Source organism: Mirounga leonina, unplaced genomic scaffold, assembly GCF_011800145.1.
Source record: "Mirounga leonina isolate KUSES-001 unplaced genomic scaffold, KU_Mleo_1.0 Mir_115, whole genome shotgun sequence".
Lineage (NCBI taxonomy): Eukaryota > Metazoa > Chordata > Mammalia > Carnivora > Phocidae > Mirounga > Mirounga leonina.
The window spans coordinates 30136660-30159827 of NW_023270268.1; the positions used below are offsets into that span (position 1 = coordinate 30136660).

At 52.0% G+C, this 23168-nt stretch overlaps 2 protein-coding genes across 2 annotated transcripts in view; one reads left to right on the top strand and one right to left on the bottom strand.

The window, feature by feature from the left end:
* The window catches only part of LOC118003867 (serotransferrin-like), a 54042-nt gene extending 50120 nt beyond the window's left edge, over positions 1–3922 (top strand). Inside the window, 1 exon segment of the mRNA XM_034994943.1 lies at positions 3678–3922. Within this exon segment, the coding sequence (XP_034850834.1) occupies positions 3678–3885 (208 nt within the window). The 3' untranslated portion in view covers positions 3886–3922.
* An 8322-nt stretch (positions 3923–12244) lies between these two features.
* RAB6B (RAB6B, member RAS oncogene family) overlaps positions 12245–23168 on the bottom strand; it is a 58649-nt gene continuing 47725 nt past the window's right edge. The window contains exons 3-8 of the mRNA XM_034994956.1: positions 20277–20330; positions 19973–20078; positions 18307–18418; positions 17180–17273; positions 14136–14202; positions 12245–12575 (exon numbers count right to left, since the gene is read on the bottom strand). Of these exons, the coding sequence (XP_034850847.1) occupies positions 12511–12575; positions 14136–14202; positions 17180–17273; positions 18307–18418; positions 19973–20078; positions 20277–20330 (498 nt within the window). The 3' untranslated portion in view covers positions 12245–12510. The remainder of the gene's footprint in view (positions 12576–14135; positions 14203–17179; positions 17274–18306; positions 18419–19972; positions 20079–20276; positions 20331–23168) is intronic.

Below are 23168 nucleotides of genomic sequence, written 5' to 3' on the forward strand. Positions count from 1 at the left end.
TAATAAATTATTGTAGTCATAGTTATCTTTAATACTTTCGTCTGTAGCTTTTATGCTAGGGTTAAGTGATTTATGTGTCACCATTAGAGTATTAGAGTATTCTGAATTTGAATATACTCTTACTGTTATAGTGAGTTTTATACTTTCATATGTTTTCATGTTGTTAGTTAGTGTCCTTTTGTCTCACCTTGAAGAACTGCCTTTAGCATTTCTTGCAAGGCAGGTCTAGTGGTTATGAATTCCCTCAGATTTTGTGTGTCTGGGAAATTTTTTCTTCTTTATGTCTGATGGGACAGTTTTGCTGGGTATAGTATTGTTGGTGGCAGTTTTTTTTCTTTCAGTACTTTGAATATCATTCCACTCTGTACTGGCATACAGAGTTTCTGCCAAGGCTAAGAAATTTAGTCTTATGGGGTTTCCCTTGTTTGCGACCATTGGCTTTCCTCTTGCTGCTTTCAGAATTCTCTTTGACTTTTTGTCAATTTGATTACAATGTGTCTTGGTGAAGCTCTCTTTATGTTTAATCTGTTTGGGGTTCCCAAGCTTAATGGATCTAGATGTTCATTTCCCTTTCTAGATTTAGGGTTTTTCTGTATTATTTCTTTATAAATAAGCTTGCTGTTTGTCTTTCTCTGCTCCTTTTGGGACTGCCATAATGCATGTACTTGCTTCCTTTAATGATGTCTTATAAGTTATGTAGTCTCTCTTTACTCTTTTTTTCTTTTTGTTCTCATTGGGTAACTTCAAATTACCTGCCTTCAGGTTCTCTGATTCTTCTGCTTGATCAAGTCTGCTATTAAAGATCTCTGAATTTTTCACATCAGTCATTGTGTTCTTTAGCTCGTAGCATAAAAACTTTTTATGGCTTCTCTTTGTTGAGCTTCTCTTTTTTTTTTTTTTTTTTAAGTAGGCTCCATGCCCAATGTTGGGCTTGAACTCACGAACCTGAGATCAAGAGTCTCATGCTCTACCAACTGAGCCAGCCAGGTGCCCCGAACTTCTCATTTTTATTCATATATTACTTTTCTCATTTTGTTGAGTTGTCTGTTCTCTTTTATAGCTCAGTGAACTTCCAAATGATTATTTTGAATTCTTTGTCATGCATTTCATAGATCTCCATTTCTTTAAGGTCAGTTATTGGTGCTTTATTTTGTTCCTTTGATGGGCTTGCTGCTGGAGTGCTTGGGCAGACTGGCTTGGCTCCTAGGTCCATGGGTATGTGGGCCTACTGCCTGGGTTCATGGAAGTGGGCCCGGCACCAGGGTCCACTTGGGTAGCCTGGCCAGGTGCCTGTGTCTACTGGGGCAGGCCTGGTGCTGGGGTCCACTAGGGGTGGTCCTGGAGCTTGGGCCCATAGGAGTGGGTTGGGGCCATGGGGACCAGCCTGGTGCTGGATTCTGTGGCATAATGAGTTTTTACTTCACTGTCCTTCCCCCCAAGTGAAGCATATCTCTCCATACTCGCAGGAAAAGTAATGTGGGTCATGTGAAACTGTCCTTCCTATTCTCTTTCAATGCATCCTTTCTTATTTCTGTATAACACCCAGGTGCCGTAATCTTGGACCTGGATTCCTTCTCTCTCGTGCATGGGTGGTTATTCAAATTGATGGTTCTGTGAGAAGACTTGTGCTGGAAACTCCTATTCTGCCATCTTGCTGATGTCAGTGTCAGTGGCTTCTGTCCCTTCTGAATGAATGTTTATCATTTTTCCCTTACTCCTAATGGTTACTCTCTTGAGACTATAAATTGCTTGTTGTTAGGCTAAGGAAATTAGAACAACTAGATGATTTGGTTTTTCTAGAAATTCTGTTGCAGTTGTTGGGAATTGGGGGAAAAAGTGATCATAATACTTGTGTATCCATTTTGGTTTTTTCTTTTTAGCAGTATAGTGTATGTATTTCTGTGTTCAAAACATGTCTTTTCCTTAGTCCATTTGCTTTTCACTCTAAAGAGCCATAGAAAAGCAATACAGATGGAAATGCTATATTATAAGGTAGTGAAGTAAAATGTTAAAAGTTGCTAGGTGAGGGGCGCCTGGGTGGCTCAGTTGGTTAAGCGACTGCCTTCGGCTCAGGTCATGGTCCCAGAGTTCTGGGATCGAGCCCCACATTAGGCTCCGTGCTCAGCGGGAAGCCTGCTTCTCCCTCTCCCACTCCCCCTGCTTGTGTTCCCTCTCACGCTCTCTCTCTCTCTCTGTCAATTAAATAAATAAATAAAATCTTTAAAAAAAAAAAGTTGCTACGTGAGTATCAGTTAAATTAAGAGTCAGATTTTATTTTATTTTTAAAAGTTTATTTTTGTTAGTAATCGCTACACCCAGTGTGGGGCTCAAACTCATGACCCCAAGATCAAGAGTCGCACCCTCCTCCGACTGAGCCAGCCAGGTGCCCCAGGAGTCTGATTTTAGATTAATCCTGTGTTTGTGAGAATTAGCCCTATCAGCTTTGAAGCATTTTATAGTCTTCTGAATAACAAGGCTAACATATGTTCACATGGCCTTATGGCAAGAGCTGAGTACATGTTATGTTTGGCCTTTTTTCCTTTTTAAGTTTTTTTTTTTTGTAAAATATCTTACATATAAAGGGATACATATGACACATATATTCTTTTTTTTTTTTTTTAGATTTTATTTATTTGACAGAGAGACACAGCAAGAGAGGGAACACAAGCAGGGGGAGTGGGAGAGGGAGAAGCAGGCTTCCCGCAGAGCAGGGAGCCCGATGTGGGGCTCGATCCCAGGACCCTGGGATCATGTGCTGAGCTGAAGGCAGATGCTTAACAACTGAGACACCCAGGTGCCCCTTTATATTGAATTTAAAGAATATTAAAATGAATACCCATGGACCCACCACCTTGCTTAGAAGGCCTTAGGGGCTCCTCCCCATTATCTTGAATTTAGTATCTAGAATTTTATATTAATTGTTTTTTAAAATACTTTTTCCATGTGTGCGTGTTTCTTTCTAAACAAGGTATTAGTTTTTCCTGCAGATTCTTCACGAATTTTCATGCAGTCTTACAGCTCCAAGAAATGCCTTTGTTTTGTAAGGAAGCACATTGAGAGCACATTCACTGCTTCTGGATAGCAGAAAAGGGTGGGAAAAGTAGACACATGAGCATTGCTGTGCACCCTTTTTTGGGGTCAGCAGGTGGCAGTAAGACAACTTAAATTGGGAAGGTTTTCATGGGTAAAGAGGTTGGAGAGTAGTAATTGTGCCCAAACCGGATATGAGAATCTGGAGTTTGTGGTTTTACTAAGCTCTGTATCCACATAGACTCGTGATAAATATAAATACTGCATTTTCCCACACTTAACTTTCAGAGACTTAAGTTATTGTAACACATACAGCATGTATTTAAAAAATATGTTCAAAAATGGCATCATGCTGATGATCCTAGTGGAAGGGGATAAGGGGGCCCTGGGCTGAGAGGTGGTTGGTGTGACCTGGGCACATGATTAAGCTGCTCTCGTCAGGCCAAGTCCGTCTAGACCCCTGTCTCTCCTGTCTGAGAGCAATCTGTGACTGCAAAGGATTAGTCAACAGTCTTCATAGCATAATTCACAGTTTTATGTTATGAGTGCTGAAATGTTTACGAAAGAGTATGGCTTCCTAAAGGCCTTTAGTTGTTATATAAAAGTTACTCCTCTCCTTCCTGACTCGTTTTTCTTTTGTCTCATAGCAACACTTTACGAGTCACCCGTTCTGCTGCCCCCAGCACACTGGACAGTTCCAGCACTGCCCCTACTCAGCTGGGAAAGAAAGGCAAAGAATTTGAGTTCTCGCAGCTGCCCCTCAAAGTGGAGTTCCTGGAGTGCAGTGCCAAGGGCGGAAGAGGGGACACTGCCGACATCCAGGACCTGGAGAAATGGCTGGCTAAAATCGCTTGAGGGGCGGGGCCGGAGCTCAGGACGGCGGGGCGGGGGGGGGGGGGGGGAGGAAGGGGGAGGGAGGGGGGGGGGGGGGGGGGGGGGAGGAGAGAGAGAGTGAGAGTGGGTGTGGGTGTGGATGGGTGGGTGGCTGACAGTTTTGGAAAACAGTGTGGTAGCCTGGAGTTGATAAAGAAGGGGTACAAAATGTAATTAGAAACATTTTCTTGTTCTGGAAACAAATTGTTGTTGAAAGTAACTTGGAATTTTTGTTTTTAAGTTTAGTTCTCCCTCAGTGCTCTCTAGTCACTTACCTGCCTCTGTGTCTTCCCTTGGCTAAGGTTTAGGTTTTGGCCCTTTAGTGAATGCTTGACCTGGGGTTAAGGTCTTTGTGACCATAACAAGTGGATCTGCATAGAGCGGATATTATCATGAGAGTATGGTTATCATCGGAAAAGTTTCTCATCCTCTGCTTCTGTGTGTTAGTCCCTTTTCCTGAAAACAAACCTGTGTATGGAACCAGTTGATTCCATTTGCCCTTGACATTCATGGGCAGTCCCTCCTCTAGTCCTTTGTGAATTCTCAGAGGTATGGGTGTAGTTACAGTGCAGTCTCCCGACATGCGAAGACAGGTAGGAAACAGCAAGGCTGTGTTGACAGCGGGTCTGTTCTTCATCAGCTTGGTGACTTGTCCACACTCCAGCCTCATAGTACTTAGGTTTCAAAAACATGCCCTGAACCCCCAGAGTCATTCCCAGATGATAGAACTATGAGTGCTACACCCCACATGCCAAGGGTCTAGTGTGGTCTTGTGCTTTCCCTTAATTGAGGAGTATATGAAGATTTAGAAGCTGTTGTGAGTTTTTGGATGGCTGAGGGCTCCTGGGCTACGTTCCTATGCTGTTTGACCAGCCTCTGTTTTGTACTCAGAGCTGGGATGTTAACGGAACACGTGTGAATGAAAGAAGTTCTCCATAGTTTCTTAAAGTGTATATTCACTGGTGGTTAAAAGAAAAGTCAGCTTTTTCAAAGTGATGTTCTTTGTTGTCTTCTTGAATGTTGGCTCTTTTATGGCTTTTATAAATTATTCATGTGTTACTTAGTAAATAAAACAACCTGTCTGGCTCAAAGCAATTGAATGGAATGGTAGAGTGAGTACAACTGGGAGCCTGTGTTAGAGTGCAGGGCCTGAAGATGGCAGCATACGCAAGAACAAACTGCTGTGCCTACTTCACACACTCAGGGACAAGCCCCACTGAAGCTTCAGAGGGGACAAGGGTAGCTGTGGGTGAGGGAGAAGCTAGTCCCAGAACAGTGTGGTCAGAGCCATGACAGGAGAGGTGCTCGGGGTGCTCAGCAGGCGGCATGGGCACTTCACCTGGCCGTGAGAGTCAAAGAATAGAAGCATGGAGCCGAAAACATCCCAGGGAGTGTGGTCCCCGTGTGTGTGCACTACAACCCAAGCCTCTGCCTTCCCCCCCTTCCCGTGGGTCATCCTAGCTCGGCTCGAGAGCCCTCCAGCCCCCAGCCCTCGGTCATACGCCTTGCTGCTCGCCTGTGGAGGAAGTGCAGGCGGAAATGGAGAAGACGTTGAGCCTTGACCCTGGCAGAGTTCTTATTCGAAAGCCTCATTGCTGCTCGTGTTCTTACCATCCTTTGGATTCTTAGTTTTTGCCCTTTCCTTATTAGCCAGCAGTAATTCAAGGAGACAGGTAAGAATAATGAATCACAAATCAACAGAGAATGTGATGAATGTGACACATTCACATAATCACAGTAGGTGCTCATGTGAATAAAAATCAGTGGCTTGACACTTCTGTTAAGAGGCATGTGTTCTCTTAGCTTCGTTCTGATTTTTTCTGGTTAATAAATTGTTTACTGGGGGAAGCAGTACACCAGAAAGGTAAAGTTCTCTCTCAAACAGTGATTCTCAGACGCTGGTGTGCATCAGAATAATCTGTGATGCCCGTCAGACAGCTGTTCTGAGGACCCTGCTCCTAAACATTGAACTCAGTGGCAGATCTGGTGTGGTCTCGAGTCTGCATGCTCAGTGTGTCCTGTACCAGGCACATGGGACTCCTAGGAGCACCCTCCGAAGTCACCTGCCCTGGAGTATCACATGTGCCTTCAGTAGGCTTGGTTTTTAAGTCCTTTGGGCCACACGCCCTGTTTAGTTTTTCGCACAGGGTATGAAGTAAGCAAGCAGGTGAGAGTCCCTCCCGGGCGCTCTCATCCTGCTTCCTATTCCACTGCTAGTCATCCCATTCTTGTGCGTTTGGGCCAGGATGAGATCATGGTGACCAGTCCTTGGGTGCTGGGATGGGGTTTCGAGAGGTCCTGTGTGTTCTCTAGTCTGTTGGTATTCTCTTGTGGCCCTGAGGTCCTTCAGTCAAAGTAGTCCCATTTCTCCATGAGATGGGAGGCAAGTGTGGCCAGAATGGGGAGAGATCAGTCATGGGGACTGGCAGACAAGGCACAGCTGTGGGTCATAGTTGAGACTGTTGTGGTCTGCACCAGCTCTTGGGGCACACAACGGTGTCTGGGCCACTGGGTGTGTATGGGTCCTGCTACTTGCTCACGGGCCACCTGATACGAATGACCCCGTTCCTTGCTAAGGGGGAGGTGCCATTATAGGGAGTTGGCTGCGATGAATGTGCCCTGGGCACGCCACTGCTTCTGGAATGGGGTCTTCCACAGGGTATGGAGCACGCGTGCAGAATGAGGGGTTGGGGTGCTGGCCATACTGTTTGTTCCAGCTTTTTTTTCAAGCCCTTGCCCAAGGGTTCTGAGGCTTTGGTAGTCCCTCCACTGCCAGGCACCTGCCCATTTGCTGGGGTCCGAGTCAACAACAGCTGTTGTTAGTGGGGCGTGCCACTTAGCTTTTCCCGTGGCTTCTGTCTCAGTGCCTCCTGGGATCCCAGTGTCCCCCTGGGGTCCTGGTACGTGTGAGTCACTTAGTGTTCCGTTGACTTAAGATTATTGTGTTCAACTGAAATGTGTGTTTTTGTGGTATTTTTGGTATATTTGTATATCGGCATACTTATTTTGGCATTTCTGAATTTGAGGTTAGCAGAGGATTATCAAAGCCCCTTTCTCCACTCTTGCTCACTGGACACAAACGCAGCTACAGTGATAAGGAAACCCCCCTTGAGCAGCATCCCTCAGTGCCCTGCGGGGCACGTCAGACAGGTCATTCACCAACCCTCTGTCATCTTCACGTTCGTGTCTGGGGAATCCCAGGGGGTTCCGTTCTTCTGGCAAGGGCTGGGGCTGCTGGAGGGTTGTGTGTGTCAATGCTGTGTCCTATGTTATGCCCTCCCCTTGCTGTCTCAAGTCCTGTCATCCTGAGCACGGTAATCTTGGAAAAAATGGTTGTGGGTTTGGAATAGCTTGCCTCTGGCTTCAGTCTGGTTTGTACGAGTGTGTGCACTTGGGCTGTGAGGCCTCTGCCCCTTGACATCCCTTGGACCTCCTCTACCTCATTTTACATCTGGCAGCCGGAGAAGTTAGGCTTAGTGGGCAGAACATCTATTTCCTGTTCCTCCTAATTTAGAGGTGGCAGATGGGGGGGTGTTCCAGAAACTTTAGAACCTTTGAAGGGGAAAGATAGGTAGTGAAGTTGAACTCGAAGAATGAGACCTGGTGAACTTGGCTTACTCCGTAGCTCCAGGATTCCCAGCATTTTCAGGCCAGAGCAGTTCTGGGCCTGATCTTGGCCTTTGTGTCCTCTCTGGATTGGTCTCACAACTGTCCAGGCCTTCAGGGCATCTTTTAGTCTGGAGATGACTGACACCTGAAGGGGCCTCTCAGGGATGTTCTCTAGTGTGGGGACAAGCAGGAGGTGGTATGTGGCTGCTTGGTGTCACCTGGAGGATGATTATGGTGCACCTTAAATTCTTTAAATGGCTTTCTGGAGATCACCAGAAGGGAGAGAGATTCAGTCCCCACACCCACCCTTCAAAACCCCAGCCATGGCAAGTGGAGACCAGGGATGACAGAAGTTATCACACAGCCCTGAGTCTCAGTTCGGCCTGGGGCTTCCCTCTCCATGAGCCTTTAGGCAGAGTGATGGAAATGAGTGACCCTTCCACCTCATTAGTGTGTCTGAGGCTGTGGAGGGCCCAGGTGAATAGGAGGAGGCAGAGGGCTCTGGGTGGCAGGCCTAGCCCCCAGACGTGGGATGATGGTTTGTGGAGCAGGCACACGAGGAAATCTGTTTTTGCGCAGCCCTCCCGCCTCCCCCGGCCCCCCATATGTGACTGCACCACTTAGAAACATTGGACAAGATGTTTTGTGTTGAGAATCAGGACAGTTTATTGTTTGCTCAACATGCTGAGTCTTCCACATTTTACACAGTTTTTATGTAAAGTCAATGTGGCCATTTATGCCTGCTGAGCCAGTAAACGATGGAAATGCCACCCTCTGTGTTCCTCATGGCCAACCACTTTCAAGGGGATGGGTGCAGGTAAGTGAGGGGACAAGCTGACACACCACACGATGCAAGCTGGCCTTCCGCGTCTGGAGGCTTCCCACTGGGAGGAAGTTTCCAAACCCCACTGCAAGGATAAGCCATGCCCTGCGGGGAGTGTCAGCCACACAGGGATCTGGCGCCGGAGAGTTTACACATGAGAGCCCAAGGTTTTGGAACACCTAGATAGTTCATTTCAAACAAAAACTCAAAAGGGTGCCCTGGTCTGTGGGTGCCCATTGACAATCAGAGTGGACTTGGGGACTGGCCCTTCTTGGCAATGGAGGAGTGTGAAATGGACATGCGTTCTTTCCCAGCTCACTCAGCTACGCTGGCCAGAGTCCTCAGCAGAGGTGGTCAGAGGAGCACCCGTGCCCGGCAGCCCTTTACGTGCAAGTGCACGGTCACATCTGCACACCCAGGTTGGCGATGATTGAAGAATGGAAACACCTTGGCTCTGACCGCTTCTGGCTCGCGGGGTGACCAGAAGCAAGGGGCCCTTCTCTGCCTCTGAGACCGCCGCATCCTGCTGCCGTAGCTAGGGGGCGATGCCGCACATGCTCGGGGGAGAGGTAGTTTGGAAATCAGTGAGCGTACAGCCCGGCTTGGTTGGCGCACAAAAACTTCTCTGCTCGGCTGCCCCTCACGTGGCTCGGATGGGACTCGGTCCTTGGCTACCTGTCCTCACATCCTGACACCCTCACCTGCCTTCTGCCGTGTGAAGGAATGAGGCTGCTGTGCCTGCAGGACACCGAAGCCAGCGGCGCCGTTCTGTCACAGCTGGTCCTTGAGGGCAGGGGCTCCCAGCGCCGGCTTGCCGTTGAGAGGCCGGAGACACTGCACTCGAGACAAGTCTGTACGCTTAGCTGCTGCCGTTTTCGTTCTTGTTTCTGTTGCCTGAGACTCTTGAACCACCTGGCCTTGCCCCTCAGACCCGGGAGCATGCAGACAGAAGAGAGTGGTGACAGTGACAGCAGACAGGCCTCTGACCTAGAGGGACTCGCTCACAACAGCCCGGCTTGCTGACGCAGACTCTACGCTGCACTTCTCACACTTAAGCTGCTGACATCACACCCTCACTCTGGCACGTGTGTGCATTTCCAAACACGCTATCTGCTCCTGCATCTTACGCTGTTTTTCAGATGCCTGTGGAATAGGGGCTTTACTGACAGCTTTTGAGACACCCCCCCCCAAAAAAGAAAAAGGGCCTGAAGAGGACTCTGGCCATCTCCTTAGGGAGGGGACTGAACGATGGCTTTGCCTCAGGCTAGCCCATCTGGATTCGGCTGGGATGTCACACTCGCTGGGGATGTGGAGGCAATTTCATCCCCTCTTCTTCAAGGGAATCTGATCATTTTATTACTGAACCTTAACTCCCAAGTCAAGATACCACCTACAGGCAAGAGAACAGTGATGGCAGCTGCTCAACATGAGAGCCAAGGAACCAACCCACTTCTGTGCAAGAGATCTGGCTACCTCAACAGACCAGGAAGTGAGGGGTGGGAATCAGGCCTGAGAGAAGGAGGGTCATGGCATGGCGTGGCACCACTAAGACGGGAGGGCAAGAGGAGACAACTGCCCTCGCCTCAAGCCTGCAGGGCTGGGGAGAGCCTGGACTCGAGAGAGGACCTTGTATACATGCTAGCAAGGCAGGGCTCATCGAGGCCACATCAAGCCATGTGACATCTACCGCATCTCTCACTGTTCCTAGGCTATGATGGAAAAAAGTGTTCGTGGTGCCTTAACTATGTGTACACATGAGAAGGGAATGGGAGTTTCTCCTTTGTTTTTACAGGAATGTTTAAGAAAAGCTACTCTTTAGTACCAAGAAAATGAGAATCCACCATACATTCATTCCCTGGGACCCAATGCAGATCCCAGCAAATGGGGCTGTCCCAGAGGCCAAAAGCAACGGGCCTCACTGCCAACCAGGCCGGACGTTGTAACACGGACTCCTATAAATTCTCACGAGGTAAGTAAGCACTCTTCCAACAAGCACCACTTGGGGGCGGGGGTGCCATGGTGGGAGGGACTGGCCCACATGGGCATGCACACCGATGCATATAAGTATAGAGAGAAATGGTGCACATATTCCCATGGCTATTTTTGCCTGTAGTTGAACACATCTATGCATTAGTTTATTGATGGCAAGACAATCACAAGTTTTTTGACAATATTAAGTATTTCTTATTTCAACACGTTGCAGTACTTTTGAATTTCCAAAACTGTTATCACAATGCAAGTTCCAACTTGAGAGCAGGAAAAACAAGAATATACATTGAGCACGTGTATCTCTGTGAGAATGTGTGTGGAAGGTGTATACACAAGTCTATCTCTATATATAATTATGTACACACATATAAAAACTAAACACATTGACACTGGAATTACGTTCATACATCAGTCTTTGCCTTCTGGAAGAGGAGCTCAGTGAGAATCCTGCTTCCTCTCTTCTTCACCTGAAGATAAAGTCCTCCCTAAACAACAGCTCTGTCATATAGTCTCCTTAAGCTGAGAGTGTGTGACAGGCCCACTGGACAAATACCAGTGAGTCCTGTCTACTTATTGGCTGCCATTTTGGATTAGTTTCTGAGAAGTTCCAAAATTCACTACAATAACTTGTTGGAGTCCTGCTTTGTGGAGGAATCCCACCCCACCCACCCACTCCCAGATGGTCATTTAGCTCACCTAGGACACGCCCGACAGCAGTCTGGAGGCAGAGACAATGCCAGCTTGGAGGGCAGGGTTTACCGTTTTGGGCCAGAGTTGCTGCCTACTGCCTGGCTCTATGCAGGCTCGGTTCAGTACGTCTGGGTCTATTTGGAATGCGGCCCCATGGGTTACATCACTTAGAATTCTCTTGAGAGACTTTTACAGCCCTCAGGACTAAGCCCTTCTCAGAAAGGAGTCGAAATGGCAAGGATGGCTCTCTCTGGGCAGCCTTCTGGAGACCCCACGTCAGCGGCACCCTCAGGCAACCAGAGCGCTGCTACAATATCCTCAAAGGTACGTGCACAATGATTACAACTGCATGATGCCGGTGGGGCAAGTCAGCTTTTCCAGAACAGCACTCAACAGTATTAGCAACCGAGGATCTGAACATGAGTCTTCAAGGTGGCGGTACCGCGGTCGACCCCCCTTCCCCAGTCACAAACACCGTGTGATACAGGCTCTAGCTTCCCTGTCGTGTAAGGACGAGGGCTTCAGGGCAGCACACACTGAGTTTCTTTTGGCCCTTCCCTTAGATTCAACCCAGACATGGGTGCTGACCGCCCGGAAGGTTGGTTAGGACGTCTTCAGAAACACACATGGTGCCCCAAGGCTATGAACCACAGATCTACTTGTACAAGCCCATAGTTGCCAACAGCGCCCCGTCCTTCCTTCCGACGACCTCTTGCTCTGCCAATCACTGAGGGGGCCACAGAGGACACAGGCTGCCTGTGGCAAGTGCTCTCCACCCCTTCAAGGCTTGTCAGGGAGGGGAAGGGAGAGGCAGGAGTAATTCCAGTAAGGCCTCCCGCTGGGCTCCCTGCCGTCCACAAGGCCTTAATTCAGCTCAGAACCATGGCTGATGTCCCACTCTGGCCACGGAAGGAGGACAGAATTAAAAGTTGCCTCTTTAGAGGCTGTTTTGTTCAGTGTTTGATTTAGCCAGGTAGGGCCTGTTTGGTGGCTGGGGCCTGGGATTGGAGCCTAATTAAGTTGCCCCATTAATTGTAATTTATCGGGCTGGGGTGGAAGGAGGGCAGAGGTGATGAACCATTCAAAGAGGGCAGGAAGGAGGAGGTGTGTGGAAAATGTTCTCTGTAAGTTTACAAATATACAAAAACAAAAAGCACATATTTTAAATAAAAATGACTACATTTTTATCTGGCAAAAAGTTGTATACACATGATTTAAATTTTTTTTTTTAATTTTAACAGTTTTTGGCAATCTTAATAAAGTACAATATATTACAACCAAACCAAAAAATAGTTGTTTAAGTAACAGCTGTTAAGAGTGACGTGATCCCTGATGCCCAGCCTCCCTCCCCACCCCACCCTACTCCCAGAGACAGAGAGAAAAGAAAAATCCTCCCATCCTGATAAGCTCCTTTCCCACCCCCCTTAGGAAGCTAACCAATAGGAAGCAACACAACAAGCGAGTAGTGTTAAAGGAAGCCGGCCGGGCAGGCTGCATTAGCAGGAGCAGCCTCCCTCGCTGGCTGGAGGCTCCTGGGGCTTGTCCAGCTTGATGTCGATCACTGCAGGGGGCCGGGCTAAGGAAGATGACTGCCAAGAAGCTGCCACCCTGGCTCCTGTCCCTGGGCACCCCTCAGCTGCCCTGTGCAGGTGCTCCATCCTTGCACAAATACCTAGGGACTCCGGTCTTTGCTGGGCCTGGGGAGGAAGGATGCAGGGTCCCCGGCTCCCACCCCTCTTCTTCACACAACCCCTCCCCCTCACCCACCAGAAGCAAAGCCAGCCTCGGGCTGTGGGATGACCACGTAAACACAGGCACAACAGGCCCTTCCTCAGAAGCCTTCCTGGTCCAGGGCCCCAGCCTTGTCAGCAGTCCATCCCATCCTCAAGTGCACTGGAAGTGGACAGCCTGCTGGCCACACATGGATTCCCACGTCTGAGCGCAGGCCTAGGGGGGCCTTGCCCTAGCCAGTCACTGCCACGGTGACCCCTCGAGTTCTAGTCAGAGTGTGTCACTTAGACTCTGAGGATGCTGCGGGGGGGGGGAAGCCACAGCCCTGGGAAAGGCCTCCAGCCCCTCCCACGGGTGCTCTGGGGACTGTGGGCGGGAGGAGTACCCGTCAGAACCACCCGAGGAACGGGTTCAGAATGCCCAGCCAGGCTGCTGCGCCCCATGGGCCCGCTGTGGGGCGGTACCGGGCGGCGGACAGGGTGAATGTGCAGGGGGCGCTGCCGTGGGGCCTGCTGCGGCCGTCCTACAGGTGTTTTCGTGGCCCCTGTTTAAGGACTATGGGGAGACTCTTTTTGGCTTTACGTACTATAAAGGGCCAGGCTTCTAAAGACCCCATTTTCCCTCCTTGCCACTCTGGCCATGGCATATATTTTGAGTATGACTTTCTCTCTGACATTCCCTATTTTTATTTTCCCTACACCTACACAAATAACATTTTTCTCTTGTGTATATATACATGAACACATTTTTTTGTTAACATGGCAGAGTATAAACAAACAACCGCCTTCCTTCCCACTGGGCCAATCAGACTACCTCTCTGAACCTCCATTTCAGCTTGGGTGTGGTCTGAGGTTTGGGGCGGGCTGTGCGAGTGGCTGCAGACCGTGTCCCACAGAGCAGTGGGTGCTCAGGGGCTGTGCAGGGCCGGGCCCAGGGAGCGGGCAGGACATGGGAGGAGGTATCTGTTGGGGAAACGGGCTCATGGAGACTAGGCTGAACCGTGTTCTGGGTGTACAGAAGCCTTCCATGCAGTGGAGGGTCTACTGGTACCCGTGAAATACAAAGTGATGCTCACTGCGAACATGGGCAGTTACTATTTCTCACTCCCCCCCCCACATGGTCATTCACATCCATCTGGTACCCCCCCCCCCCCCATCGATTTGGAAATAGAAACTTAAGACTGTTCGAACTGGATGAGGTCTTAAAGCCCTTGGAGTTCAGCCTTGTCCCGGTCCAGAGGAGGGCCCACACCATACCCCTCAGCAGGGAAGGATGGGCTGGAGACCAGGCGTGGGCTCGCCCACTGTTCTAAAGTACTAAGTGAATATGTCAATGGATAAACTGCCTTCTCCAGCACATCTTTCACTCACTTATCAAAGGAAAAGGATACTCCCTTCTTTGCTTTTCTCCTGGACATTCTCCATTCCAGGCAGAGCTGACGCCACACGTCGGAAGAGCTGGAGAGAGGGGGAGATGCAGCATGAGCCCCTGGCCCTGTCCTTCCTGCCCCCACTCTGTCTCCACCCTCTTGCCTCTTCTCGTCCTGACCCGGGGCCTTGTTCTCCTGTCCTGCTAACTGTGCCCTGGAGGGCAGGGGCTGCACCTAACTTCTCCCTCCCTTGCCCCTAGGGCCTGTCACAGGTCTGGGCCCTGACAGGCCTCTCACCTAGGCAGGCTGTCCACGGGTCACCAGGAGCTGAGCACGGGTCATGCCGACTGCACGGGGCCTGCCCCGGTGCACAACGTGCTCTAGGCCCCGGGAGGCAAGCACTTAGGCGGGCTCCTGTTCCACTGCCTGTGCGGGCACCAGGTCTGGGGAACCAACTTTTGACCTGCCCTGGAGACAAATGACCCTCTCCTCACGGGGGGCCTGCGGGTCCACAGGCACGGAGGCAGCAGGGTGCTGGGAGCCAGGGCCGCGCAGTCACATTGGAAGGAGACATTTCCAAGAGAATAAGCATACAGGACTGTGAATGTGATGCTGTGGGTTTGTTCGGATGTGGGTGTTAGTGTGACGTGTATGTTGTGTGTGGAGGTGTATGTGTGGAAAATGTGGATGTGCGGGTGTGTGTGTGTGTGTGTGTGAATTTGTGTAAGTGGGGGGGAATGTGTGTAGAGTGTGTGCTCATGTGCGGTTTCTGTGTAAGTCTGTGTAAGTGCACAGGGAGAGCTGTGTGGTGTGTGCGTGCATGCGCACTGGGGCAGGGGTAGGTGGGATGTCAGGCAGGGCAGACATGGAACCTAGGAGGTGACAAGTACAAAACACAAGTATAAGGCACCAGAAGATTCTGAACACCCCCTTTCCCCCCCATATACTCCAACTTCGGGGACTGCGTGAGCTAAGGAGGGCGCGTCTGGTTCATGCTCTCACCCTAGGGCCCAGCTCTGTGGGGAGCACCCAGGCTGGGTGACAGGGCCAAAGGTGGTGAGGGCCTGAGTGGGGAAGTCACTGGTGGGCCTGGTAGGGTATGGGATGTGGGCAGGATGCAGAGGGGGTTCAGAAGTGGGGCAGAAAGAAGTGAGCCAGGGTGGAGAGGGCCAGGTCACTCCTGAGCTTTCCTTCATGGCCTTGCCCCAGGCAGCCCTGCTCTGCCTGTCTGTCTGTCAAAACGGTCACAGCCTCTGCCAGTGGCCAAACTGCCAGTTAGAAGGAAACTCCTGGGGTCACATGTGGGGCTCTGAGAGCAGATATGATCAGACTTAGAGTCCAGGAGTCTGCACTGCATGAAGACTTCCTCTGAGCCACAGAGTCTGAACTGACCACATTTAATTCCTGCTTAGGCCAACACCTGGGTTCCAGAGCATTCTGAAAAGGGAGGCATCGGTGTCTCCCTGCCCCTGACCACTAGGGCAGAAGCTACCTGCCTTATGGATTGCTGCCCACTGCTTCCGGGAGGCGGGGCTTGCCATCGGGGCCACACAAAGCAGCAACCCAGTGCCTCCTACGTGCCTCCAGGGACAGGTAGCCCCTGCTCTAAGAGACACCGGAGTGGCACTGGGAAGGGCGTGGGCGTGAGCAGAGCCACGCTGAGGGCGCTCTAACTGGGGAGGAAGGCCCTGAGACCTGGGGGCTATGGGGCCCCTCATTCTGTCTCCGCTCCTCTGCCACCTTCCCCAATGCCACGGGCACTGCCCCTGTCGGGTGAACCGTCACTGTATCCAGGCCAAGAGCTGACGGGCAGCTTGTGTAGTGCTCCCAGGCGCTGCTCGGGGCAGCAGGGCAGAAGGGACCCCCCCCGCCAGCCAAGCCATGCTCCACACTCAGAGTCCCCTCCCCCTGCCACAGCACCCCTCCTGCCGCACCTTTGCTCAGGCGTTACCCTTTGTCTGGAACACCCTCCCTCCTCACCCCTTCAAGCTCTCTGTTCCTTGAAGGCAGGGGCTCCTAACCTTTTGTGAACCAGAGACCTCTCTGGCACGTCTGCTGAGCCTATGGGCTCCTCATAAGTGTGTGAAGTCAGTGACGCAGGCGTACGGAGGAAACCATTCACAATTGAAATACGCTCAAAAATCTTTGAAGACACCAGTTGGTTATGCAGCAGCATCTGTGCTTCCAGCCGCAGGTCAAGTCACACAGTCCCCCCACCCCCCCACCCCCCAGCGAACTGGAGCGGTGACGCACGTAAAGGCCAAGAGACCTGTAACACTGCGAGGGGACAAGAGAACGGCTGGGGTCTGTCCTGTGATCAAGCCACAGGTGCCACCACGAGCACAGAGTCCTGCTGCCTTCATTCACGGCTGAAGGAGGTGCTGCAGGGCCGTCACAGGTGCGTGAAGATGGAGGGGTGGCTCTTTCCGACCCAAGTCCGCTCACCTGCGGACTCCCATCCTTGGGGGTCCGTGGACCTAGGGAAGCCCCCAGCTGCGAGGCTCAGCCGTAACCTCCTCCACGGCTTCTCTGATCGTCCTGATTTCCCGGGCCTCTTGCCCACCCCCCCACCCCCCCTCCGCCCACTGCAAGCTCCAACAGCACCAGGGCAGGCTCCTCTCTCCAAGCCCGCCTGGCCCTCTGCAGCCCTGAGGACTTGCCAAGTGCAAGGCATGAACCCCCAAATGCTAGTCGGATTGAATTTCCCATACCCCCATCCCAAGTGAGGTAAGATGCTAGGGAGATGCTGCTTCTCTCACCAGGAAGTTGGTGGCTGGACACCCAGCATGTTACGGGGCCACACGACTGGTTGCTGTGTGGTGGCTAAGGATGACATGCTCCGGACATGCCCGGAGAGTGAGTGCTCTTACCCTGTCTCGTGGTTTCCCAGCTCTAGGGTTAGCTTGTTTCCCATTAGGTGGGGTTCCTGGTGCTCTGGTTGCTTGCCCCAACCTGGTCACTGGCCCCTCAGGGCAAGTTGGAGCCGAGCCCGTGACTGACCGGGCTGGAAGCCACACGTGGTCCCTTGGCCAGGCCGGCCAGAATCAGCGCCAGGTGCATCCTACCTGCTTCACATTGTAGCCGGTCTTTGCGCTGGTCTCGATGAACATGACGCTCAGTTCTTTGGCGCGCTGCTCCCCCTCCTCGATAGTTATCTGCCTGTGAGTGAGGGGAGATGGGAAGATAAGCCCCCGGTAGAGGCGGAGGGAGCAGCCTGAGATTAGGAGGGCCTAGCCCCCGAGTCAACCCTGAGGACAGGGCTCGGATCCAGGGCCCCCGTCCAGGACGAAGGGCACGGGGCCACAGCGGGACACCAGCTTCCCCCCCCATCTCCCTTCCATGGTGCCTCCCAGCTCAGGAGCAGGCCCTGCGGCAGGCGGTGGACCTTCCCAACAGTCAACAGGACCGTCCCGTGCGCCTGTATCTCGAAAGCACTTCGAACCACACAGCGCCTCTCAGGTGGTGTCATCAGTCCCCTTCTCCACAGGAGGACAGTTAAAAGTGCCTGCCTGCAGGTTGTACTGAGAGGTACGTAGCAACAGAACCGGGCTTTGAGTCCCATTTCCCTTGCTTCAAGGACAGGACTCCAACGAAGCAGGCTCTAAGTCAGAGAATTGTGTAGGGGGCCAGAGCACGCTCCAGGCGGAAGCAGTCCAGACCTGTTGCTTTATCTGCCCAGGCTGGGTGCCGTGAGAGAAGTGGACGAATGGATGCGGGCGGCACCTGGGTCAGCCCCGTCTGTGCGCTGGCGGCAGAGCAAAGAGGAAATTCTGCACGGTCACACCTGGCGATCAGAACCCTCACCCCGGCACAGGCATTTCGTGGGGGCAGAGACACCAAGCAGAAGCAGAAGCCACCGGGGGCCCAAGGGACTGCCGTCTGCAGTGGCGCTGTGGCCACGGCCGGGCCCCAGACCGCACACTGCTGTGTGGGGCCGGGCGCACAGGGCTCCATGCAGACCTCTCGCGGAGGCGCGCCCCTGCACACAGTGGAAGGTGGGGCTGCAGAGCTGAGCCGCTGTGGGCAAGGGTCTGCCAGGTGCTCTCAAAGCCTCCAGTGTCCCCAGGGGGCCTTCCTCAGATGCCTGGGGACAGGTCGGAAGCACAGACTCACCACTACACATCCCAGCTGCAGGGGAGCGGAGGGTGGGCCAGGCCTGCCAGCACGCCGCACCTCGCACCCTCACACCTACCTCTTGTCGGCCAGGTCCGTCTTGTTGCCCACCAGCATGATGATAACATCGCTGCCCCTCTCTGTCCTGACATCGTCGATCCACTTAGAGGTCTGCTGGAAGGAGTTGAGATCTGGAAGTGGAAGGTGGGGAGACAGCAGAGTGAGAGTCAGCCTGAGCAGGTAGAGGGCAAAGGTGGGAGGGAGCATGAGACCAGGAGCAGGAGGGAGGGGGACTGTGCATCCTCACACCCAGACCAGTGAGTCTGGGCCTTCTAGCGGGGGCTGTGGGGGAGGGGGAGCATGAGTGTCTGTGGAGCTCCTGCCCCCGGGCCCTGGAGAGACCCTCATGTTGCTGAACCACCCCCTGGGTTGGGGGGGTCACCCTGTTGGAAGGTCACTGTCATGATCTGCTACATAGACAAGTGGTTTTAGGGGCCCACCTGAGAATCAGACCTGACTTTGGGGGCTCAGAGCAGAGTATGAGAAATGGGTGCACTGGACTTGGCTGAGCTTGGAAACGTGTGTGCTCGTGTGTGTGTTGGTGGGGGACCAGGGCAGCTCCTGGGGGAAGAGGGCCCTACACAGCGGTCTCCCACTGACGGGGGTGGCGCTCGGGCAAGACCAGACTTTCCAAGGAGAACCCTCAGGATCTGCAAGTAAGGGGAGGGGCAGGGTGGCCCCAGGAGAGACAACAGCACAAGAGGTAAGGCCATTTCAGGGCAGCCCTCTCCTCAGTCAGAAGATGTGACAGGCCTTGGGGAGTGGTAGCAGGGCAATGCCCAGCACTCAGCAGCCCACACGCCCGAGGGGAGGAGAGGGAGCCTATCCTAGGAAGCCTCGGTTTCCCCCAGCCTGCTCTCCCTCCTGCCCACATCAGGCTGCATGAACCCAGGCTGAAGGGCCCAGCTCCCACCTGTACTCAAGGTGTGGGGGGGCCCGCGGTCAGAGGGAGGTGTGGAAAGGGGAGATGGGCAGAGCCAGGGGCAGCGGGCTCGAAGCCTCCCCGTGTGATTTCGGTGCTGTGGACAGCACCCAGGGTGTCTCCCACCACAGCTGTGACCACAGCACAAGGGCTTACCAGGTGTGTTCTGCGACACCTGCCTGGGCAGCTGAGCCTCTGTACCAACCCCTCCCCCTGCCCCCCACGATGAGTCTTCCTCAGGGCTCTGCAGTTCTCTCAAGAACTCGCCCTGGCCAGAAGAGCCACACGAAAGAAGGCTCTCCAGACCTGCTTGGCCTCCCCTCCCAGGACAGCCTATGAGGAGCTGGGCTGCCGGCTGACAAAACAATGGCTGCTGGGTCACGGCTGGCCCAGACACCAGTGTCTTCTCCCTTCCTGACCCATAACACACACACAGGTCACTCCATAGGGGTCTTTCTGGCCGTCAGGGCCAAGGAGGGCATGGCAGGGTGGCAGCAGGACCAGCTCACCTGTGCTCACCTCTACACACAGCCCCCTGCTCTGGGCAGGGCCAACTCAATCCCACACACCCAGGCCTGTCACAGGAGGGTGGGGGAAGGTGGAAAACATGCTGGTGTTCGAAGGCAGCTCACCCCCCACCGCCAAGGACCTGTCTTCCTGCAGTCAGAAGACAAGCATACACAGCATGCGCGCGCACACACACACCCAAGCCCCGGAGCCTCTGTGAGCCACCCTCCCTCTGGCAGCCGGGACCCACACTCACTTGTGATGTCGTACACCACCACAGCCACGGTGGAGTCCCGGATGTAGCTGGGAATCAGGCTGCGGAACCTCTCCTGGCCGGCTGTGTCCCAGAGCTGCAGCCGCACCTGTCACAAGGGGGGCCGGGGGGGTCAGTGTAATCCTCATGGTGGGGTGGGGGCTGGGGGAGGACCCCGGGCCTGGGACGCGGCCCCTGCCGGCTCTGCGGTAGGCAGGGGCTCTCTCAGTGGTGCCCGGCTAAAGGCTCCAGCTGGTAAGTCCAAAGGAGCCCTCCCTGTGCTTCTGTTCTAAAGTCAGGCACTCACCGTACGATCCTCCAAGTACATGGTTTTTGACAAGAAGTCAATCCCAATGGTGGCCTATTAGAGAAAAACACGGAAAGGTTAAAATTGAAAAGTCTTCCAGGCAAAGGGGCAAAAGCTCAGCGATCCAGACAGTGATAGCCAGCTAGAGAGGGGACACCCATGCCAAGCCTAAGGCAGGTCCTGCTCTGCTATCCCTGCCTGCCCCCCCACACTCAACAGTGAACCCAGTCATGTCTCTCAGAGGAAGTGGGTTGGAGCTAAGTAAGGATGAGGACAGGTTTTCAGGGAGGTACAAAAGTGCTTTGTGAAGGGGACAAGAGGACCAGGTGAGGAGGCTTCCCCAGGGTCAAGGCCACTGGCAGGTGTATCTCCTGCCCTCCTCAGGTGGAGGCCTCGAGGAACAAGGAACTGGGTGGTCTCCCTGCGCAAGCTTGCTTGACCTCACTGGCTCCCACCCTCACAGCCTCCCCGCGAGGCTGCTGGAATTCAGATACCCAGGCTCGAGTTCACCACTGCCCCCAGCAGGCAGGGGCGGAGTGGGCAGCAGGGCAGCTTGCTGCTGTGTGGGCAGCAGAGACCAGCTGGCCTTCCTCAGGGCCATCACAAACCACCCAGAGCAGCATCTTCCTGGGAAACCCCACTGACCCTTTCCTACCCAAACCAACGTATCAGGAGCCAACTGTCCCCAGCATACCCAGGCCATACCTGTGCACTCTCTTTCCTGGCACTGGGGAGAGGCAGCTGGGCAGGGTGCAGTCAGCCTTGTGGCCAGATGGCCGGGACCCACCACTCACTCACTGTGTGACCTCGGGCAGGCCACCTAACCTCTCTGGGCTCACCTGCCCACAGCATCTACGATAAGAGCTAAAATGCTGTTGGCGTGAAATGGAGATGTCACTGCTATGTAGTTAATAATAATGAAGACTCAGACATGGCCTGAACGTCCAGGACACTGATTAAGTACAGCATGGCACACCCATGTGATTAGATTCCTTGGTAGCCATTTAAAATCATGACTCCACCCCCAAACTGCTAGAAATCATACAGGAATTCAGTAAAGTGGCAGGATATAAAATCAATGCACAGAAAGCAGCGGCGTTCCTATACACCAACAACAAGACAGAAGAAAGAGAAATTAAGGAGTTGATCCCATTTACAACTGCACCCAAAACCATAAGATACCTAGGAATAAATCTAACCAAACAGGCAAAGAATCTGTACTCAGAAAACCATAAAATACTCATGAAAGAAATTGAGGAAGACACAAAGAAATGGAAAAACGTTCCATGCTCATGAATTAGAAGAACAAATATTGTGAAGATGTCAGTGCTACCTAGAGCAATCTACACATTCAATGCAATCCCCATCAAAATACCATCCACTTTTTTTAAAGAAATGAAGCAAATAATCCTAAAATTTGTATGGAACCAGAAAAGACCCCGAATAGCCAGAGGAATGTTGAAAAAGAAAAGCAAAGCTGGTGGCATCACAATTCTGGACTTCCAGCTCTATTACAAAGCTGTCATCATCAAGACAGTATGGTACTGGCACAAAAAGAGACACATAGATCAGTGGAACAGAATAGAGAGCCCAGAAAAGGACCCTCAACTCTATGGTCAACTCATCTTCAACAAAGCAGGAAAGAATGTCCAATGGAAAAAAGACAGTCTCTTCAACAAATGGTGTTGGGAAAATTGGATAGCCACATGCAGAAGAATGAGACTGGACCATTTCCTTACACCACACACAAAAATAGACTCCAAATGGTTGAAAGACCTAAATGTGAGACAGGAGTCCATCAAAATCCTAAAGGAGAACACAGGCAGCAACCTCTTCGACCTCAGCCGCAGCAACTTCTTCCTAGAAACATCGCCAAGGGCAAGGGAAGCAAGGGCAAATATGAACTACTGGGACTTCATCAACATAAGAAGCTTCTGCACAGCAAAAGAAACAGTCAACAAAACCAAAAGACAGGGCGCCTGGGTGGCTCAGTTGGTTAAGCAACTGCCTTCGGCTCAGGTCATGGTCCTGGGGTCCTGGGATCGAGTCCCGCATCGGGCTCCCTGCTCAGCAGGGAGCCTGCTTCTCCCTCTCCCACTCCCCCTGCTTGTGTTCCCTCTCTCGCCGTGTCTCTCTCTGTCAAATAAATAAATAAAAATCTTTAAAAAAAAAAAAAAAGACAACTGACAGAATGGGAGAAGATATTTGCAAATGATGTATCAAATAAAGGGCTAGTATCCAAAATCTATAAAGAACTTCTTAAACTCAACACCCAAAGAACAAATGATCCAATCAAGAAATGTGTAGAAGACATGAACAGACATTTTTCCAAAGAAGATATCCAAATGGCCACCAGACACATGAAAAAGTGCCCAACATCACTCGGCATCAGGGAAACCTCAATGAGATACCACCTCACACCAGTCAGAATGGCTAAAATTAACAAGTCAGGAAACGACAGATGTTGGCGGGGATGTGGAGAAAGGGGAACCCTCCTACACTGTTGGTGGGAATGCAAGCTGGTGCAGCCACTCTGGAAAACAGTATGGAGGTTCCTCAAAAAGTTGAAAATAGAGCTACCCTATGACCCAGCAATTGCACTACTGGGTATATACCCCAAAGATACAAATGTAGGGATCTGAAGGGGTATGTGCACCCCAATGTTTATAGCAGCAATGTCCACAATAGCCAAACTGTGGAAAGAGCCAAGATGTCCATCGACACATGAATGGATAAAGAAGTTATGGTATATATATATACAATGGAATATTATGCAGCCATCAAAAGGAATGAGATCTTGCCATTTGCAACGACGTGGATGGAACTGGAGGGTATTATGCTGAGCGAAATAAGTCAATCAGAGAAAGACATGTATCATATGACCTCACTGAT